This window comes from Heterocephalus glaber, unplaced genomic scaffold (genome assembly GCF_053883595.1).
Source record: "Heterocephalus glaber isolate CG9 unplaced genomic scaffold, H.glaber_assembly_v1.0 deba00001428, whole genome shotgun sequence".
Lineage (NCBI taxonomy): Eukaryota > Metazoa > Chordata > Mammalia > Rodentia > Bathyergidae > Heterocephalus > Heterocephalus glaber.
In genome coordinates, this window is record NW_028258293.1 from 5008347 (window position 1) to 5027604 (window position 19258).

General features: G+C 47.7%; 1 protein-coding gene across 4 annotated transcripts in view; it reads left to right on the forward strand.

Annotated features, from left to right (window-relative positions):
* The window catches only part of Bdnf (brain derived neurotrophic factor), a 52749-nt gene extending 34983 nt beyond the window's left edge, over positions 1-17766 (forward strand). For all 4 annotated transcript variants that reach the window (XM_004851581.4, XM_087211511.1, XM_087211510.1 and 1 more), the window contains exon 2: positions 12130-17766. In XM_004851581.4, coding sequence (XP_004851638.1) covers positions 12130-12912 — 783 coding nt within the window. In that variant the 3' untranslated portion in view covers positions 12913-17766. The remainder of the gene's footprint in view (positions 1-12129) is intronic.
* Positions 17767-19258: the final 1492 nt, after the last annotated feature.

Consider the following 19258-nt stretch of genomic DNA (forward strand, 5'->3'; position numbering starts at 1 on the left):
GGCCCTATTAAGTGTGCATGCGTGGCCCATACCTTGAGGGAATAATTCCATGTTGGAAAGAGGGTAATAAGAAAGAAACATCAGGGATATATCCAAGCTCCATGGAATTAGTTGGTAAAAAAGTGCTCATCACATATTATCATAGGGGGCTTTACTTAAATAAATGAACTGGTACATAGGGACTGCAGGATATTTTGGCTCTGTAAACCTCTCTCAAAGTAGAAGACACCATGTCTGCATCTGACCCTGTATGGACGTGCAGCCCGGGTTCAAATCCCATCTCCACTGCATGGGCTGGGTCCTCTCAGGAAATTTGCCAAACCTCTCTGAGCCTCCGTTTCCTTAGCTGTAAGTGGTGGGCAACCTGACTGTCTGCTTTACAGTTGATGAATGTTAGCGATTTGGGGGTCATTTCTAACATGAAGAGAAGCTTGAAATTGCTTCCATTTATGCATCTGTCCAGTGTACCTTCCAAACATCTCCTCCCAGCACACCACTCTACCAACAATACTGTTTTCATTTATAGACACTAAACAGAAGTGCAGGCCCCATCCCATGGCTTAGATCAGATACATCGGCAGTTGAGTTTGCAGCGCATCTGATCAGTGAGAAGCGGTGAGACAGAGTTCTTGCCATCCCGATATTCTTAGAACTACAGTGAAGAATGTCTCCCTCTAGGTGTGTGCGGTGGTTTAAGAGATGTGGGTATTTTCTGAGCAGCCTCCACCATCTAGATGCTCATCTTCCCCTTGTGTTTCAGAGGAGCAGGGAGCACAGCCAGCTTCGTGGCTGGGGCCATGCGACTCCTTTTGCACAGGGCTTAGACAGCGGGCGCTGGGCTAGGGCCGTGGACGGGAGACATATTCACTTGTTCTTCCTTCTACATTAAGCTACCAGTAAGGGGCACTTTCCCCTGCCTCTGAAGGAAGTCGTTAAAAGAAATTACAGAGTTGGATGCAGAAATAAGCTGAAGGCCCACTGGATGCGTGGAGCCCCCAGTTTTCTCCGAGTGTGCAGGCTAACCTGTGCTAAGGCTCAGCACGTCGCTTGCCACAGAAGAGTTGCATGTCCACACACGTCCCGGGCCTGCCCACAGCTCCTGCAGGGCATGACTGCACCCCGGGGGGCGGGCAGTGGTGTGTGTGCCTCTGCACTCCGGTGGATGTGGACAGGAACAGACTCGCTCCTGACAATGGTCTCATAAAGGTGAGCCAGGAGTTGAGAGGCTTCTTGCTACTTTTTATCTTCCCCCTGAGATTTTGATAGCACCTTGGGAGGAATGGTATTCTGTCTGCAGAGACAACTCAGCTTTCCAGTTTCTTCCTCTACCTGTTTCTCCCTCTCTTGTTTGTGTCCTAAAGAAGGTCAGGTCTGACTTGCGGTCCCTTCCCAGGCTGACCCGCTCCACCTGGTCTCCTTTTTAGCCTTCCTGAGGCTGCTTCACTGGTCCAGAGATGGGTCTGATTATCGCACATCCTCTTTCTCTAATGGCACTTGTTTGGATAACTAACGGCAGGGACACACAGCTTTGGGAAGGTCCACTGGAAGCACCGTTGTGGAGAACTGAAGAGGGCTTGGCTTTGCCCCCAGCTCCTGGTGCCCCGGGAGCGTGGTTGTGGGCATTGGTGACTTGTGGGTGCTGGTGCTCGGTTGTCACAGTTGCCACAGTTGTGGGGCAGGAGCTCAGCGTGCTGATTACAGTCCACCCCGCTGAAGGAGGAGGCGCACAGAAGGCAGGCGGGCCTGAGCTTTCTTTGTCTCCCTGTCCTAAATTGTGACCACCCTCACGAGTTTCCGGTCAGTGCATGATGGCAGAGGTCCCCTCAGGATTGCCTTTACCCTCAGGCCTGAGGCTTACCAGATGTCCCCCTGCCGGGGACAGAGAGCACATTCATTTTCCGGTGCACAGCCTGCTTCTTATTGGAGGCAGGAAGACAGCAGGCTTTGCTGTCGCCACACCCCTGGTTGTTAGCAGGTGTGCCCGCAGCGTGAGGCGGCAGCCCGTCCCTTCGGCCTGTTGACATCCATGCTGTTCAGAGTGGGCCTGAAGGTGCAGCTGACAAGACTTGAGATACCACCCGTGAAGGGGAAGCTTTGTGTCAGCTCAGCCCTGCCCCTATGCGAATGATTCGCCACTGTCAGGCTTCCCAGGTGCGCCACTCCCTGTGGGCTGTGACCCCTCAGTGTTCCAATCTAACAGTGCTTGCAGGATTTTGTGAAAAGATGCACAATGGGCCAGACTCCAGCTCTGTTCACAAAACTGTCCCATCAGCTCCCGTAGATCTGTGTCCATTCCCAATCTCTTAGACCTTTCTGTGAGTTTTCTAGCTTTCTCTCATTGGGGCGTATGACCACAAATATCAGACAGCAGCCGAGAAATTGGGTGGCCTGCTGGACAGACCTGAGTGGGAGGGGGCTTTGATGTTGATACACACACAGCTCTATTTAGGGTTTTGCTATTGGTGCTGTTTTATTAAGTGTTTTGTTTTTGGATTTCATGGTGTTGGTAGGAGTGAGCTGGGTCTGTTGGTTTCAGGATGAGTTCAGAAAGAAGAAATGTGCTATTAGTGAGCGAGTCTCCCTGCCTCTGTCTCTGTCTCACTGTTTCAGAGCAGAGAGAACTCAGAGGACGGGGACATCTGGCTGAGGTGAATGCACTGAAGCCCCACCACCTGCCGTAGCTGCCCTGTCATTTCCAGGGTGGCTGTGAGGGGTGCAGGGCGTCAGCTGCATCCTGTGGCCGGGGAAGCCACATTGGCTTGCTCTCGCCTCGCAGCACCGGGGTGAAATTAATTTCCATCAGTAGTGCTCCCCACGGGCTCATGGGCCGGTCACCTTTACCGGTCTCCGCACTTTACGGCTTAGACACAGTGGAAAAGCCAGTTGCCATCCGGAGAAATCAGATTTTGCCTAATCCCATTGCAAAAGCAAAGATAATTTCCCACCTAGTGAGTGTCCCAATAAAACAAGTTGAAGCAAGGAGGAATTAAAGGACCGTCATGCTTTTCTGTTGACTGCAGCCCCTTCGTGTCCTTATCTTAAGTGGCTTCCTTCTCTGGATTATTTCGTCCACATAATGAGTGTATGAATCACCTTGCAGTATATGCATCTGCTTGAAATGCAGGTTCTAAGCGAGTAAATGGGATGGAGGGGTGGGGAGAGTAGCTGAGGTGCCAGGGACTTTTATCCCACACCCATTTTTTAAAACTAATTTCATGCCCTATAAACCTCAAGTTGTTGGAGCATTTTAGTAACACGTTTATATTGCATTAATATACTAAATTTGTGAATGTGGCCCTCAAAAATTATCAGAAGTTTGAGACCTTAAGCTGCAGAAAAGTAACTCCATACTTGAAATACGTCTATAAATTCAGAAGTACTTACACATGTCATACATGTCTGTGTGACAGTGACATTTTTATCTTCCTGTTCACTAAGTCCAAAGCCATTGTCTGTTTACAGAAAATTCCCCACTGTGATTTCATAGTAGTTAAAGACTCTGTCGCTAAACCTGACGTTCGCTTGATAATTTTCTAGGTTGTTCATTACACAGTGAGCCACTAAAACTTCTTGGGAAACTAGCTGGAACAATCCTTTTAATTAATGTCGGTGTCTCCCATATATGGCAATGGGGTAAATAATACACTGTTAAATCTAACTTTGCTCCTGTGAATTGGGCCAGATCCCACCTGGAATCCTAAAGGAAGCAGAATTCTAATTAAAGGCGGTACACTTTTAGTGGAGTGTCAACTGCCGTCTGGGTCCCCTGAATGAAAACGCAGTAAGTAGTCCTGAAGCGTGCTTGAAGAAGCGTTTTCTGACAGCCGCTCGCTGGGTGTGCAGGTGGCCCGCCTGAAGGGGATGCTGTCACATCTTTGAGTGAGGGTGAAGGGCACAGGGGCGCTGCCAGCTCTGGTGGCTCCAGCCTTCTGGGTGCCTTTCTGGTTCCCAGTGGCACACTGGGTTTCCTGGGTAGAATGGCAGAAGCACTTAGGGCTTTTGTGCAGTGGCAGTCAGTGCCAGGCAGGAACCCTTGGCCACCTGCGGTCCTTGTGCCATGGGTTCATTTCTTGTTCCAAAGTTCAGGACTTCATTGCAGCTCACATGGAAACTCACTGCTGTTATTTATCTGCACCCCCTAAATGCTATCAGATAAGACTGGCATGAAGAGGGCTGAGGCCTCCCATGCAGGGGACCTGGCTTGGGCTGTGTGTCTGAATGGCCATGGTGCCCTTCAGGGGAGCACCGCTCTCCAACTTAGGGACCATGTGGTCCAGGCTCGCTCGTTTGTGAAGAGGAGCGGAGGGAGGTAGCAGTGGACCTTTCCATCAAAGATACATGCACAAGTGTCCATCAAGGTAACGACTCACGGACATTTGCATTGTTTTTCTCGTGGTCATTCCATTCACTTATGGCGCAGGGATGGGTGCGGCATCGACATCTTCCCCTGGCATTCCTGGCAGGGCCAGGCAGTGTTAGCCACTCATTGACATGAGCAAAGCATCGGGCTCAGACGGTCTGTGATAGAAAGACAGTGTTTTGTAAGAGTTGCACTAGTCAGGTTTTCCCGAGAAGCAGAGCCAATAGGAGACATAGGTCAGAGGAATGATCCAATGGTTAGGTCATTGTTTAAATTTTTAAAAACCCATTACATGAAAAACATTGCCTTTAATCCCCCTCACAGTACTCCTCCTCACTTTGAGCACACTTGCCACTTTCTGAAGCAGCTCTGGAGTTCTCTTTTGTGTGTCGTTTACAAGGTGTGATAAAAACCACGGTGACTGTTCCTGCTGCCTGCCATCGGATGGAGAGGTAGGCTTGTAAAACCATGACGGTGTGTCCTCATCCTCCTTATTCTCTGGGCTGGCACTGTGCATCTTCCTGTTCTTCCTCAAAGTGAAGATGACCATGCAAGGGAGGCCTTCTTGAATTGATTTGGGACAGTACAGCAGCCATGACGGCAGAACTAAAGATACTCATGAAGAGAACTCCAGAACTGCTTTCCAAAGTGGCTAGAGAGATGGGTCAGTGGGTTTGCATCGTGGGACGTATTCTGAGCAGGGTTAATGGCAGTATGTCTTTCGCTGAAGTAAACTGTTGTGAATTTATGCATTTCCCATGGCTTTGGTCATAACGCATATAGCTATGGATATGCAAGAGGGGATTTGTTAGGAAAGGGGGCTCGCAGAATTGTGGAGGGAGAGGTATTCCATGACAGGATATCTGCCAGCTGGAGCTGCTGGTCCAATTCTGAAGGCCGGAGAAGTGAGGACGCTGTTACGAGTCCAGGAGGCCCCGAGTTCTGGTGGCCAAGAGCGGAGATCAGTGCCCCGCTCTCAGAGGGGCCCTGACCCACCACTCCACAGAGTTGCTCTCTTGGGCCCCCAGCCCATTGATGGTGCTGCCCACACCCAGGGTGGATCTCCCCACTCAACTCTCGTGTCACACAGCACTGTCCTCTTCCCACACGCACCCCAAAATAGTGATTGAGCCCGCCAGGACCTGATGTTAACCATCACCGGAGTGTGTTTGGATGTGAGCGACATCGCCGTTAAGGGTCCCATTTTTAGAGATGCTTCTGTCTCAGCGTTAGAACCTCCTCGTTATGTAACGCCAGCTCTGAAACATTTATTAGTTTGAAATGAATGAGCCATTGCAGTAATGAGGTATCTAAGGATCGCTGGATCCCTCCCTTTTATTTATGGATTTCAATTTTTGATGATTTCTTAGAGGGATGTGTGGGAGCTTTTACTGCTGTGGTGTTTGTTTAGCCCAAGCAGTGCATATACAGTGAAACACCAACGTTGGAACAAGAGAGCAGGAACAGAAATGGACTCGTTTCCTCTGGAATCTGGGTTCTGACCTTGCTCTGTCAGGGGAACCACAGCGAGTGGATGAGTTGATTAAACTCTGCTTCTCTTTTCTCCCTTACGAAATGGGGATAATTATAGTTACCTGCACCCCTAGGGTCCTGTGAGTCTTAATTACTTAATATTTGAGAAGTGTTTGGAGATCTTTGAATTAAAAGTGCTGAGCTGTGGAGCCCAAGTCCAGCACCATTATAATTGGAAGGAAAGTTTGTCTCTCACCTTCACCCCCGCCAGCCCCTGACCCGTCCACTCCCGTCCCAGCCCCCGCTGGACGCTGACCCTTTCTCTCCTCAGCCCACACTGCAGCACCAGCTTGGAGTTTGCTTCTGAAGCTTGGCTTTCGTGGGTTTCTTCGGGCTCTTCCCTCCAGGTGTCCCGCCTGGGGTGGGAGCTGATCCTCCAGAAGCATCACCTCACTGAGAAACTCTTGTTACTTCGGGCGGAGCAACCTGGGGTTGTTCTCTTTTTAAAGGTGTTTTATTTTTATGAGCACGTTTGCAGCACATAGTGGTTACATTTCCCGTGGGAGGTTGGTCCATGCACAAAACCCATCTTAATTATTTTTTATCCCCTTTCTGCTCCCCCCACCCATCTCTTGGTCCTCTGCCCCTTTGAAAAGAGCTCTCTCTCTCTCTCTCTGTTTTCTGTTATCCGTGATTTTGTTCTTTACTCATCCTTTAGGTCTCCCGTATAAGAGAAACCATGCAGTATTTGAACCTGTGTGTCTGATTCATTTCACTTAAAATTTATGGTCTCAAGGCGCATCCATCTTCCTTCAAATGATTCAAGCTCACCTTTCTTTATGGCAGAGTAGTCCTCCATTGTCTTTATCCATTCATTGTTGATGGGCATGTAGGCCACTTCCAAGATTTAGCAGTTATGATTTGTGGTGCAATAAACATGATTGTAATATGTCGCTGATTCTTTTGGGAAGATACCCAGAAACGAAATGGCTGGGTCAAATGGAATTTCTGTTTTTAGTTTTTGTTTGTTTGTTTTGTTTTTTTGGTACCAGGGGTCAAACTTGGGTCCTTGTGCTTGTGCAGCAAGCGGCAAAACCACTGAGCTAAATGCCCGGCCCTGTTTTTAGTTTTTCAAGGACTCTCCATCTAATTCTGCCATTCCTAGCCCAGCTCTCTGCAGGTGCTTCCTCCATGCTTCCCACCTCCGAGCCTTCAAGCAGGCCACCATCCACCCACCGCGTGCACCAGATCACCTGCATCTTCCTCACGAAGCTCTTCTTCACCCCTTCACTGGAAGCAGCTTCTTTGTCTTTCTAGAATTGTATCCATGCCATCCCCGGGACATCACCTCTCTGACGTCTCTCCTAGACTATAAGAACGGAAAGTTGACGCCAGGCCTGATACTGAGCAAACGAAAGAAAGACTGGTGCATCAATGCAGTGAAACTGGGTGTAAATGAAATATTTTAAATATTGATTTGCAAGTTATCATTGAGGCAGTGTCTTGATAGGTTGGTGTCACATATGTTAGGGATTAAGTATTCATTGTTCATTTCTTCAACATGATCTTGTTGTTTATAGGACTGTCACAAAGGAGCCACCATACCAATAGGCTGTTTTCTTTGATGTGTGCTTACAGACTGGGAACAAAAAGGCTGTGGCTTTTGTCTTTCATCTACACCTGCATTATCTGTAATGTCTGGTTCCCTTCCTAGCTTCAGCCATGGAAACTTGGTTCTAACATGCCTAAATTTCTGCAAAGCTTTCCCTTAGAAGAGGACATTGTCTAAAATTCTGCCCATTGGAGTGATCAAGGCTTTAAAACCTGCAGGGTCTCAGAGATCATGATTCATCCAGCCCTACAAAGCAGTGCAGCCTTATTAATACTCTAAAACCAGCAGCATGTCCTGGTGTAAGAGCTCGGCTCAGGAGATGGGCGACTTTCACTTTGTGACGTTGGACAGATCACCTCACCTTTCTGAATTGTGATCGCCTCATCTGTGTTGTGGGAAGAGCATACCTTTCCTGTCTTCCTGTAACAATCAAATCAGATGGCGTTTCTGGATTTTCCATAGTCTTCCAGACCACTGGTCTGCAACCTTTTTGGCGCCAGGACTGGTTTTGTGGAAAATTTCCCCCCGCCGGGGGTGGTGTCTGTGGAAGGTTTCAGGGTTGGATTCTTATCAGGAGGGTGCACCCCACACCCCTCACACGCACAGTTCCCAGTAGGGTAGACTCCTAGAGAATCCTGTGCTGAGATCTGGAAGGAGGTGGACCTTGGGCAGTGATGTGAGCAATGGGAGAGGCTGTGAACGCAGAGGAGGCCTGGGCCATGCGCACCTCTCACCTGCTGGAGACCACAGACCATCCTGATGCCTGGCACCCCACAGCCCTGGGACCAATGAGCCCAGTGCACAGGGCTGGGAGTCACTGCTGGGCTGCAGAGGAGCCAGGCTGTCTTGCACATTCTTCTGAGGGAACCGTTGAGACTTTGAGTCATGGTTCAAACCAAACTTCTTTTCTACCTTGCTTATTTTCTTGGTATTCCTATGAAGTATGCTGTATTTCCTGAGAAAGGGGCTAAGGAAATCCTCCTGGCATTTTACAGATGTGGTTGAAAGGGTTGTTGTAAGCATTGGAACCAAACTAGACAGCACAGGTACTGTACAGTGTACTTGGTACAATGTACAATGTACTCGGTAGAACTAGGCAAGCAGACTAAGATGCTACAGAGCAGCGTCATTCTGCCTCTTTACCTTTTATGTGATAAAGAGGCAGCTGAAGGAGAGAAATGTGAGCATTATCATGGAAGCTCTTGCTCTTTTGTGCTTTTCTAGTACACTGTATAAAACTACTCATTAAAGAGCTGGAAGAATAAGAAAAAGGGGAATTAAAGGACCAAAAATACAAAATTTTGCTTTATTATTATCATTACCAATCCTACTTTCTTGTCTCCCATTGACCCATTAGGAACTGAACTACATGGCAGTAGCCAAGCAGTTATTATGTTGTAGAGTTGGCTGTGTTTTAATCACTCAAGGAAAGTTGTACCCCATTAGAAGAACTCAAGAAATTGTTTGCCATCTGTCAAATTCCTCGGCACTTATAATTTGAGGTTAGCATGGCCTATAATTTGGCTCAGAATTTCAGTGTATTCTCTGATGCCTTCCAAATGAAGCGGCTTTTCAGGAAACTGTGTGAGACCTGTCTTTTCCCTTAGTTATGGTTTCTATCAAGGGTGTCCTCCAGAGGCCTTGTGTACTCACAGGCAGGGCTTTTGGACATACTGAGTCATGATGGCCATAGGCAGAGCTGGCTGTCTCCTAGGCACTGGGTCTGGCTAGGCTGGAAGAGGGGACCACCGAGGTGTGAACTTCAGGGGCATCTCCCTCCCTGGTTCCACCCTTCTCCTCTCTCTCTGCTTCCTGGCCACCATGATGTGAATGAACGGTGCACCACAGCAGGCTCTTCCACCATGTTCTTCCTCCCTTGGAGCCAGTCAGTCATGGACCTCTAAAAGCCCAAATAAGCATCTCCTCCTGAAAGCTGTGTGTCAGGTCCTATGTCCCGGTGATGAGGAAGTGACTAAGACGTGCCTGTTGGTGAGCTGATACAGGGTACTGCTATTAATTTTTAATTCTCCCAGGATTCGCATTACGGGAGATCAGATGTGATCCATTCCCTCAGAGAGCTCACCTTCCAATAAACAAACACCATTGACCTGTGAGTCGGTGGGGAGCACTAAATAAAATGATAATGGGAGAATTTAGAGGACCCAGAGGCAGAATGTGTTGGAGTAAGTGGTGAGGGTGGCAATTGGTATTTGACTCAAATGGGGCCGTGAAGAATAAGCAAGATTTTGAGGTAGAGGTAAGGTAGGAAGAGAGGTTGAGGTTCCAGTTTACCCACAGAGCAGAACAAGTCACTCCTGGGCCGTAGCTCAGGACTCTGGCCTAATAGGAGCAAAAGTGGCAAAGCATTGAATGTACAAGAAAATCAGCTGAGCAGGGTGAGGCAGATTTTGGAGGGTTTTGAACAGCACATAGAGGAGGCTAGAGTTGATCCACTGGAATAAGAGAGCCATGGCCGGGGTTGAGTGTAGGAGAAAAAAACGAGAGTGATCTGTCAGAAGTGGTTATCGGGTTGAATGGAAGACAAATGGTGCCCATTGTAACACGGGGACAGTAGAGTCACAGCGTGAGCTGAGGGTGCTGCAGCAGGGCGGAGGCGGCGGGATCGGGGAGATGGTGACAGAGCAGGAGCCAGGCTGCATTTCCTCTTCCCTGGGAGTTCATAAAATGCTGTGATTTTCATGACGGCATCTTCGATTTGATACAATGTGGTATTAAAAGGTAGCTGATGGCAGCAAGTCTGCACTCCACCCGTGGGACCTAGACGGCCGAGTAAAGCAGTCCGATTCTGCGTTCTTCCCTCGACCTCAATTTCAGTCGCCCCTTGGGCTGTTTTAATTTGGACTGGGAATGTTAGGAGAAAGCTCTTCATTCAGTGGCCTGAGTACCGCCTGCCCAGAATAGAGGCCTCCTTGGAGGATCCATTTCTGTGATGATACAGAATTCCAAACCTTCACAAGACTCTAGGTATTAGCAGAATGAATGCTCGCGTTTTATTCCAACCAGTTTGCCCTTCCTACTCTCAGATTGCCACACAGTCCAAGGAGTTCTGAGAGTGCCTGCCAGCCACGCACAGTGAGAGTGAGTTCAGAAGGAAATGTGTTGTGTTTAGCAACGATATAAAGTCTCTTGGTGGTGGAAAACGTAACCTCTTTCAAAAGTCTAAAACAGAAACTTTGGCTTCGCAATACCAAGTTTTCAACCATTTCGGCACTGTGACCCATAGACTGGAGGAAGGTGCCCTTGGTGGTTAGAGACAGGTCGTGGACCCAAACAGTCCCTTTTCTTGTGGGTTGGTACAGCGTATTGCCCATTCCGTGTGTGTGTGCGTGTGCGTTGTGTTTCTAAGTCCACGCTCCAGAGTTGAGAAGTAGGAATGAACGTAGTGTTGGGGTGGGGATGGCACTGTACTCGAGGGACACAGGCGTCACGCAGGTAAGTGCTTCTCAGTCCTTGACCACCCGGCGGTCACCTTGCGTTGGCCCATAGGTATGTTTTTATCTTGCCTGTTCATCCATGCTAATTGGCTCTCGGAGCGTGCTTACAGACATGGGGCCAAGGTAGCACAGAGCCACCCTCTGGCAAACAGGAAGAGATTAATTTTGTGGTGTGCTTTTGAGGGGCTTCCCAGGAAACTTCAAAAGCACAGAAAGAACCATTTACTGCCTGCTCCAAAGTGTAAAATGCCACTCAGCCTTTCAAAGGTATGGTGAACTCAGAGTTCACACACACGCACGCACACACAACTGCATTTCCAATGAAAAGGGAAGTGAGGCTTCCTTACCAGATCGGACTATTGGCCTGAAGAGCCGAGGAGGGCCTCGGAGAGTTGGTGGCAGCCTTTGAAATTGCCTCAAGTGCCCTTTTCAGCACCGACTTTTCCAGTTCTCCAAAGCACATTGCTTTCACGACATCAGCCCCAGGCATAGACACATCATTAAAATGAACATATTGAAAATGATTTCTGTTTGGAAATAAGCAAACGTTTTGACTTCTGACCACCCAGGTGCAGTAGAGAGAACAGCGGAGTTGGGAGCCTGAGGTTTTGATATCTAAATTCTCTTCACACCGGGCCTTTGGTGTCCCTGTCTGTACAGCGCGATGGCCTAATGAAATGCTCTCCCTTCTCTGCTACAGCAGATTATCACTGCGGGAGAAAGCCAGTGCCAAGGCCCCTGGCTGCTCTCTGGCTGCTTTCGACTGTGCTGTCGGTTCCTGCACACCGCCAGTGAGACAGACCCTGCCCCCCGCCTCTCCTGTCTCAGTGACACATTTCTGCAAAGGGCCACATTGCTAATTAGGAAAAGAAATTACTATTACACTTGGAATTGTTGCTTAGTAACATTTCTGATGTTGTGTTTCTTGGGACAGCTGGAGCAGAGATCATTAAAAATTAAGCTTACAGAGCTGCTGAAGTGGGGGTAAGAGGCGAAAGGAAGCCACGGTTTTTTCACTTGCCGAGAAGCCATAATCTCAAGTGTATACGCAAAATCGTGGGGAACACCACATGGCCAGGCTGATATTACCCCAGCCTGAATGCATCCCATGCTGGTCTGTGGGCGGCCCAGGCGGAGCTGATCGGGAGGTGTAAAACCCTCCACCCCGTGGGTCTGGAGTTGCAAATGAAGCCCTGACCGTGCTCTGTCTCTCTCTGTTGTCCTCACAGTTCCACCAGGTGAGAAGAGGGATGACCATCCTTTTCCTTACTATGGTTATTTCGTACTTCGGTTGCATGAAGGCCGCCCCCATGAAAGAAGCCAGTGTCCGAGGCCCAGGCAGCTTGGCCTACCCCGGAGTGCGGACCCACGGGGCCCTGGACAGCGTGACCGGGCCCAAGGTGGGCGCGCGGGGCCTGGCGGCGTCTTCATCGTCTTCGTCGCTGGCTGACACTTTTGAGCACGTGATCGAGGAGCTGCTGGAGGAGGACCAGAAAGTCAGGCCCCATGAAGAGAATGCGAAGGACGCGGACTTGTACACGTCCCGGGTGATGCTGAGCAGCCAGGTGCCTTTGGAGCCGCCCCTCCTCTTTCTGCTCGAGGAATACAAAAATTACCTGGACGCTGCCAACATGTCCATGCGGGTCCGGCGCCACTCCGACCCGGCCCGCCGTGGGGAGCTGAGCGTGTGCGACAGCATCAGTGAGTGGGTCACCGCCGCGGATAAAAAGACTGCAGTGGACATGTCTGGCGGGACGGTCACCGTCCTGGAGAAGGTCCCCGTGTCCAAAGGCCAACTGAAGCAGTACTTCTACGAGACCAAGTGCAACCCCATGGGCTACACCAAGGAGGGCTGCAGAGGCATAGACAAGAGGCACTGGAACTCGCAGTGCCGAACTACCCAGTCCTACGTGCGGGCCCTCACCATGGATAGCAAAAAGAGAATTGGCTGGCGGTTCATAAGGATAGACACTTCCTGTGTATGTACACTGACCATTAAGAGAGGAAGATAGTGGCTCTATGTTGCATAGATTATATTGAGACAAAAATTATCTATTTGTATATATACATAACAGGGTAAATTATTCAGTTAAGAAAAAATAACTTTATGAACTGCATGTATAAATGAAGTTTATACAGTACAGTGGTTCTACAATCTATTTATTGGACAATCCATGACCAGAAGGGAAACAGTCATTTGCGCACAACTTTAAACAAAAGTCTGCATTACATTCCTCGATAATGTTGTGGTTTGTTGCCGTTGCCAAGAATTGAAAACATAAAAAGTTTTAAAAAATGCTAATAAATTGCATGCTGCTTTAATTGTGAATTGATAATAAACTGTCCTCTTTCAGAAAACAGACAAAAAAAAAAGACAAAAACAAAAATTTGAACGAAACATTCCGTTTACATTTTAGACAGCCAGTATCCTCGTTCTGTTAGTACTCTTGTCTGTTTTACTGCTTTTAACTTCTGATAGCATTGGAATTAAAACAGTGTGAAGGTGCTGTTGTCCTTGCTTTACTGGCCTAGGGGACGGGGCGGGAGGGGAACCTTTTTGTTTGTTTTGTGGTTTTTTTGTTTGTTTGTTTGTTATTTTATTTTGTTTTATTACTTTATTTTTTTGAGATCCCACAGGGAGTAGGGATGGGAAAAGAGTTCTCTTGCCCATTCTGGTCGATAACAGAGAACTTTGTATGTCGTGAAGATGTTTGCATCAGATGGCTGGAAAGCAAATATAAATGAAGGCAACCGAGTCGAGTCAACGCCCGCACTGCCCTTCCCGAATTACCTCCTGGGCCCCTGCTTGGATCCAGAAAGCTTCTCGACCCAAAGACCTGGCTCTTTGCTCAGGCCCCTCTCTCCCTTCCTCCCTCTTCGGCCCCTCTCTGTTCCACTTTAACTTAAGGAAGAAAGTTCAGTTGCACGCTTTGAAGTCTTCTACCACTTTTGTGAACAAGTTGTGTCCCATCTCGGCACGCGTGGAAAACGGTGATTTATTATTTTTTTTAGAAGAGAAAAATAACCCTAAGAAATAACCCCCAAAGAAGTATTTTTTTACCAAGGGTCATTTGGGTTAATCATGGTGATGCTTTATAATCACGGTTGGGCTTAGCAGTGTCCTGCCAGGGAGAGGCGAGCTCCGTATGAACCAGGGATGCCTCGGTCACGGCAGGACCCTGCGTAGCTCGTGACCCAAGATGGAACAGCCCTGCAGAGGCCAGCGGGGCTGACAGGCTGGTTCCTGGCAGTGCAGGAGGAATGCCTGCACGGCCACCCCCAGGTCCAGGCAGAGGTGGGAAGGGCACTCGCCACATTCCCAAAGCATCACTGCCAGAGGTGGCCCTGCAGTGACCCGTGTCAAGTTGCTTGGACTCGTGCTTTAAGTGCCTACATTATCTAACTGTGCTCAAGGGTTCTCCACGGAGGACCATGCCCAAGCTGACTTCTGTTCTCCACCCCATCCCAGATCGTTGTGCCTGAAGGTGGAGGATTCGCCTGGAGCAGGTTCGGAGCCAAGGTGGCGTTTTGTAATCAGGAGATCGGTCCACTGAGATCAAAGCTATTTACTGCAAGAACCCTTCCATGCTTTGCAACTAGACTTTGAGGAAACCAGGGTTTTTCCCTTTGAGAACTTTGTGGTGAAAGGAAAGAGAACAGGAAAAGATCTCAGGCTTTCAAAAGATCAAGGCCTGAAAGGACAGGAATCTTGTCCAGAGACAAAGAGTTGGGGAGATGCCTTGCCCCGTGGAAGAGGCCAGGACGGCTGATGACACCTTGCTCCCACTGAGGGCCACAGCGCCCCCTCCCATTCCATCTGTTCATGGCCCCTGCTTCCCCTCTGCCCTTTGGGTTTGGAGAGGTCAGTTTGGGAGGCTAGATAGTGCTCCTGGGAGGAAGGGACCCAGTTAAAACTAGCGCTCGGCCCATCTACCCATTCACCCCACTTCCACACCTACAAATGTTAGGGTGACCACCTGCATCAGTGTCCTGGAGGCCCAGACCAAGCTTCAAGCAATTGCTGCATCTTGGCATGGTGAGGGCTAAGAGAAAGGGTGTTCCGATGGGACCCAGGGGTAAGATACCATCAGCAGACAGTTTCTGTTCAGACCTTCGTGTAGAACTAGCCTCTCCTTTATGGTTCCACCTGAATACCTGTCTTAGGAAGCCTTTCTGTAGTATAGGTTTGTTTTGTGCTGTTTGACAATATTGGTAATTGTTTTTATCCTGTAGGAATGCTTGGAATATCTGCTGTCTGTTCACTTTTCACAGCTTCCTTTGGAGGAACAGCATTTACAAACCAAACAAAGTCACCATTGCAGTCTTAAAAGTATTATAAGGACCAGATCTGTGACACGGTTTTGTGGTAGATGACAATGACGTCCGTGGCTCTCTTACTAACAAGACACATCACAGTCCCATGCTCGGTGATTTATGTTGACCTACAGTTTATTTTGTTAAAATCTCTCTCTGTTGCTGTTCGTTCTTGTTCTGTTCTGTTTTTTGCTGTGGTCTCTTTGTGGCAGAAGTGTTTTTATGCATGGCGATAGGCCTGTTGCTTTTTTATGGTGATTCCCATTGAAAATGTAAGTAAATGTCTGTGGCCTTGTTCTCTCTATGGTAAAGCTATTATTCACCATGTAAAACAAGAAAAAAATATTTATTGTATTTTAGTATATTTATATAATTATGTTATTGCAAAAATTGGCATTAAAACTTAACCGCATCAGAAGCCTATTGTAAATACAAGTTCTATTTAAGTGTACCAATCAACATATAATATATGTTTTAAATATAGAATTTTTAATGTTTTTAAATATATTTTCAAAGTACATAAAATCTGGGGGTTCTGGGTTTTTTTCTCTTCACTGTAAAACAAACATGAAAACGTGTTTTATTGTAAATACGTGTGTTCCTTGCTTTAAGACCAACCTGATTATCAGTAGCAGTTGGACAGCCCCCCAGCAAAGCTGCTTACTTCAAAGCCCGGGGAGGCCAATCCTACAGTCTGAGCTCTGAGAAAGCTCAAGGATTGAGTCTGTCTTCTGCACTAGAAGACAAGTGTCTTTTTCTAGGATGCTTGAAAGTTTTCCCTTTTGAAGTGTTGTACTTTCATCGAATACAAACCCACATGTCCTAGCAACATCAGGCTCCATGAATCAGGCCTGGCTGGTCCTATTTGATATAAAATAACGTAAAAATAATCCAAGTAGGTTTACTTAGGGATAATGAGAATAAATTGGTCCAAATTTAGAAAGCCAACACCTGAAAAAAACCATAGAAATTCAATATTTGGAGACAGGTTATGGACCTTCAGTTTGGAAATGATGCCATTTGGGGTATGTGTTTGTATCCATTGCACTGATTGGATTTTTGCATGTGGAGCATGCAGATTTTATATCACAGTACCCGGCTGCCAAGCTGCTGGGTAATTTAGTTAAAGTGTTTAAAGTTATCGCTAAATCACAGGGAAATAAATGGGTGGATTTTAAATGAGGGAAAAGGCCATTAAGGAGAAAAAGCATCTGTTCCTACTCATCAGGGTCCCCATTTGAGCACTGACAACCCATCCTAGAATGTGATGAACTATATCTGTGCAGTGTATAATTTCTATTTCACACACACACACACACACACACACACACTGTTTCCTCTCATATTGTCTTATAAATAAGGATCAGGAAAGTCATAACAAACACTGACTTGTGTCGTATGAATGGGAGAACAGATTGAATGACATGAATTCCTTCACTCCAGTCTGTCCAGTGAATCTCCTGAGGACTCTGAACTCCAGGAGAAGCCCTGGGCTGCCTGGCATGTGAGTCCAGGCATGGAATTAGAACTTGAGTGACTTCATGCTCAACCAGTTGTCATAGTCCGTGAAAACTAAAATCATTTGCAATGGTTGAGCAGTAAGAGATGAGGACTAAAGGTGCTATCCAAGTTACTTGAAGTTAAAGGAGTTTGGTCAATGTGACCAAGTCTTCATTAGAAGATGAGATCAGAGAAACAACAGCAGGAAAAAGGTGGCCTAAATCAACCAGCTTGGGGTTCACGTGAGTAGCCAAGGTGCACCATCATCAATGGTGAAGCAGTCAACCCTGTTTAATGATTCAGTAGCTTGAAAATAATTCAGATCACTGCTTTGATCTATTGTTTTTCACCATATTAGCTTTTATGGTCATTGGTTGTACGTATACAATCTCCTTACTGGTGATGCTAATTCTGTGAAAAATATCACAATTCTGAATGAGAATTTGAACTAAATCTTAGAATGAATCACTTAAATTATCCCTCTCTCATTTAAATGCTGAATAGACTCTAGATGAAATGTCCAATGCCTTTTGACCTGAGCAGGACTTTCAACCTTGCCTTAGCTCCATTTCTGTCGGTAGCACTGGAGTTTAACCCTAATAGGAAAGACATCTGTCTCTCAGATCCCTTCCATATGTCCATTAATGCGGAGTGGCTGCCAGTTTGGTAACCCACTGGTAAGTCAGGGATGTTAAGATGAGAAACAATATGCATACATAGATGTAGGTAGACAGTCATCAGCTTAGAAGGCACCATCCATGAGTTTGATCCAACCTCAGAGGATTAACTAGCAAGATTAGGGTTTGTTGGAACTGGGGCCATTCTTTTAGCCATGGGTTAACTTGTGTTGAAGGCTGGCTCCTTGGCTGGGGGACGGGCCGGAAACTGACGGCTGGTGAACTCCTTGCCAGGCTGGGTCTGGGAACCTGAGTGGGTGTCACCACTCAACCAGCCCACACAAGTGGACAGTCCAGGCAGGAGACACCTGCCCAGCCCTTGGCTCCAGTCTCTGCAGCACTTCTCTCTACTCTTGATTCTGGTCACTCTCTAGAAAAAAATGCAACTGCCTCACTTTTTGGTATGTGATTAGAGGCAGCCAGTTGCCTGAAGAACACGTTTACACATTAATGGAAAAATAGCGTGGTCTTTTGCACATCATATGCTTCGTTAACACAAAGAGCCATTCCCTTTGGCATGCACCTGGACCCCCGTTCTCATTTGGTGGGCACAGCTACCCTGTCAGGAGCACCCCATGCTAACACTGGCTTTGCTGAATCACAGCAATCCTGAAAGTGTGGAATTCTAAAAGCCAATCCTCCAATTAATTAAGCCCACCCTGCACATACTACTTAAGACCTTTGTGCTCATTATATGGTTAAGTGTAGGCTGCTTTTCTTTAACTTAAAAAAACTCAAAGTACTTTCCTTTGGGAAAATGAGCCCTGCCTCCTGAAGAATCTTACATATCTTAAGCATATAAATGACCCAAAAGTGTTGGTTGAAATCCTGAGTCTGAGGTGTACATTCTACATTTAGAGATGACATAAGAAGCTTCGGCAGCAGAGCACTTTGGTGCTGGACTCTTTCACATGGTTCCTTGGAAGCCAGGAACTGGCCCACGTACAATAGCTGATCCCAGGTGAAATATTTTGTGTAGCTTAAATGCTCACATTCTGGAGAAATCCATATCCAGTACTGCAGTACACATTCAAATTTAGTTAACCTCCATCCTCCATTGAGCCCCCATATTAAGAATAAATTGTTTCTAAACTGGGATTTGGAAAAGAGGAAAAGGTGGTAAATCAGAAACCCTGACTCAGCAGAGACCTGCCACTAAGACACTAAGCAGGCTGGGGCTGGAGCCAGCAGCACCCGCATTCCTCTTGGGAGCCCGCCGGGTGTGCTCACCCTGGGAGCCTGTCGGGATGCATGTTCCCAGGCCCCACTGGACTCACGGAGTCCAGCCCTGCTGCTGGCACCCCGGCAGCCTTCCCCACACGCCTCCAGGAACCTGGGCCCATGCACACCTGAGAATCCCTAGACAAGGAGACCACCAAGAGGTCGGCCATGCATTGCTCTTCTGGATAATGAAGGGTGGCATGGCCCAAGAACTGGGAACAGCAAGGTCTGACCCCAGCTCTGCCTCTGGTTTCCCACGGCCCTGAAAACACAGTCTCGATTTCCATTTCCTGAAACACCAGTTCCCTTAACATCAGGACAGTGCTCTGAGCACTGCAAAGCCAGCATGGGCGTGGGGTGTAGGGAACAGGGAAGGGGACGTTACTAGGACCTCTCCAGTGAGTCCTAGTATCCTGTGAGCCACAGCAGCACAAGGTGAATTCACTTATTATACAGGAAAGGTAGAAAAATGGGACTCAGAGAAGCTGAGCTTTGGGCCTGATCAGCGCTGCTCTGGGCTGCAAAGAAGACAGCCTGGGAGCTTGCCACAACTTTATTCAGTCCATCAGGAGAAACAGCGTAACAAAGACTGGGGGCGGCAGATATCCAAGAACAATGAGGAACCCAGTAGATGAAGATTTGGTTC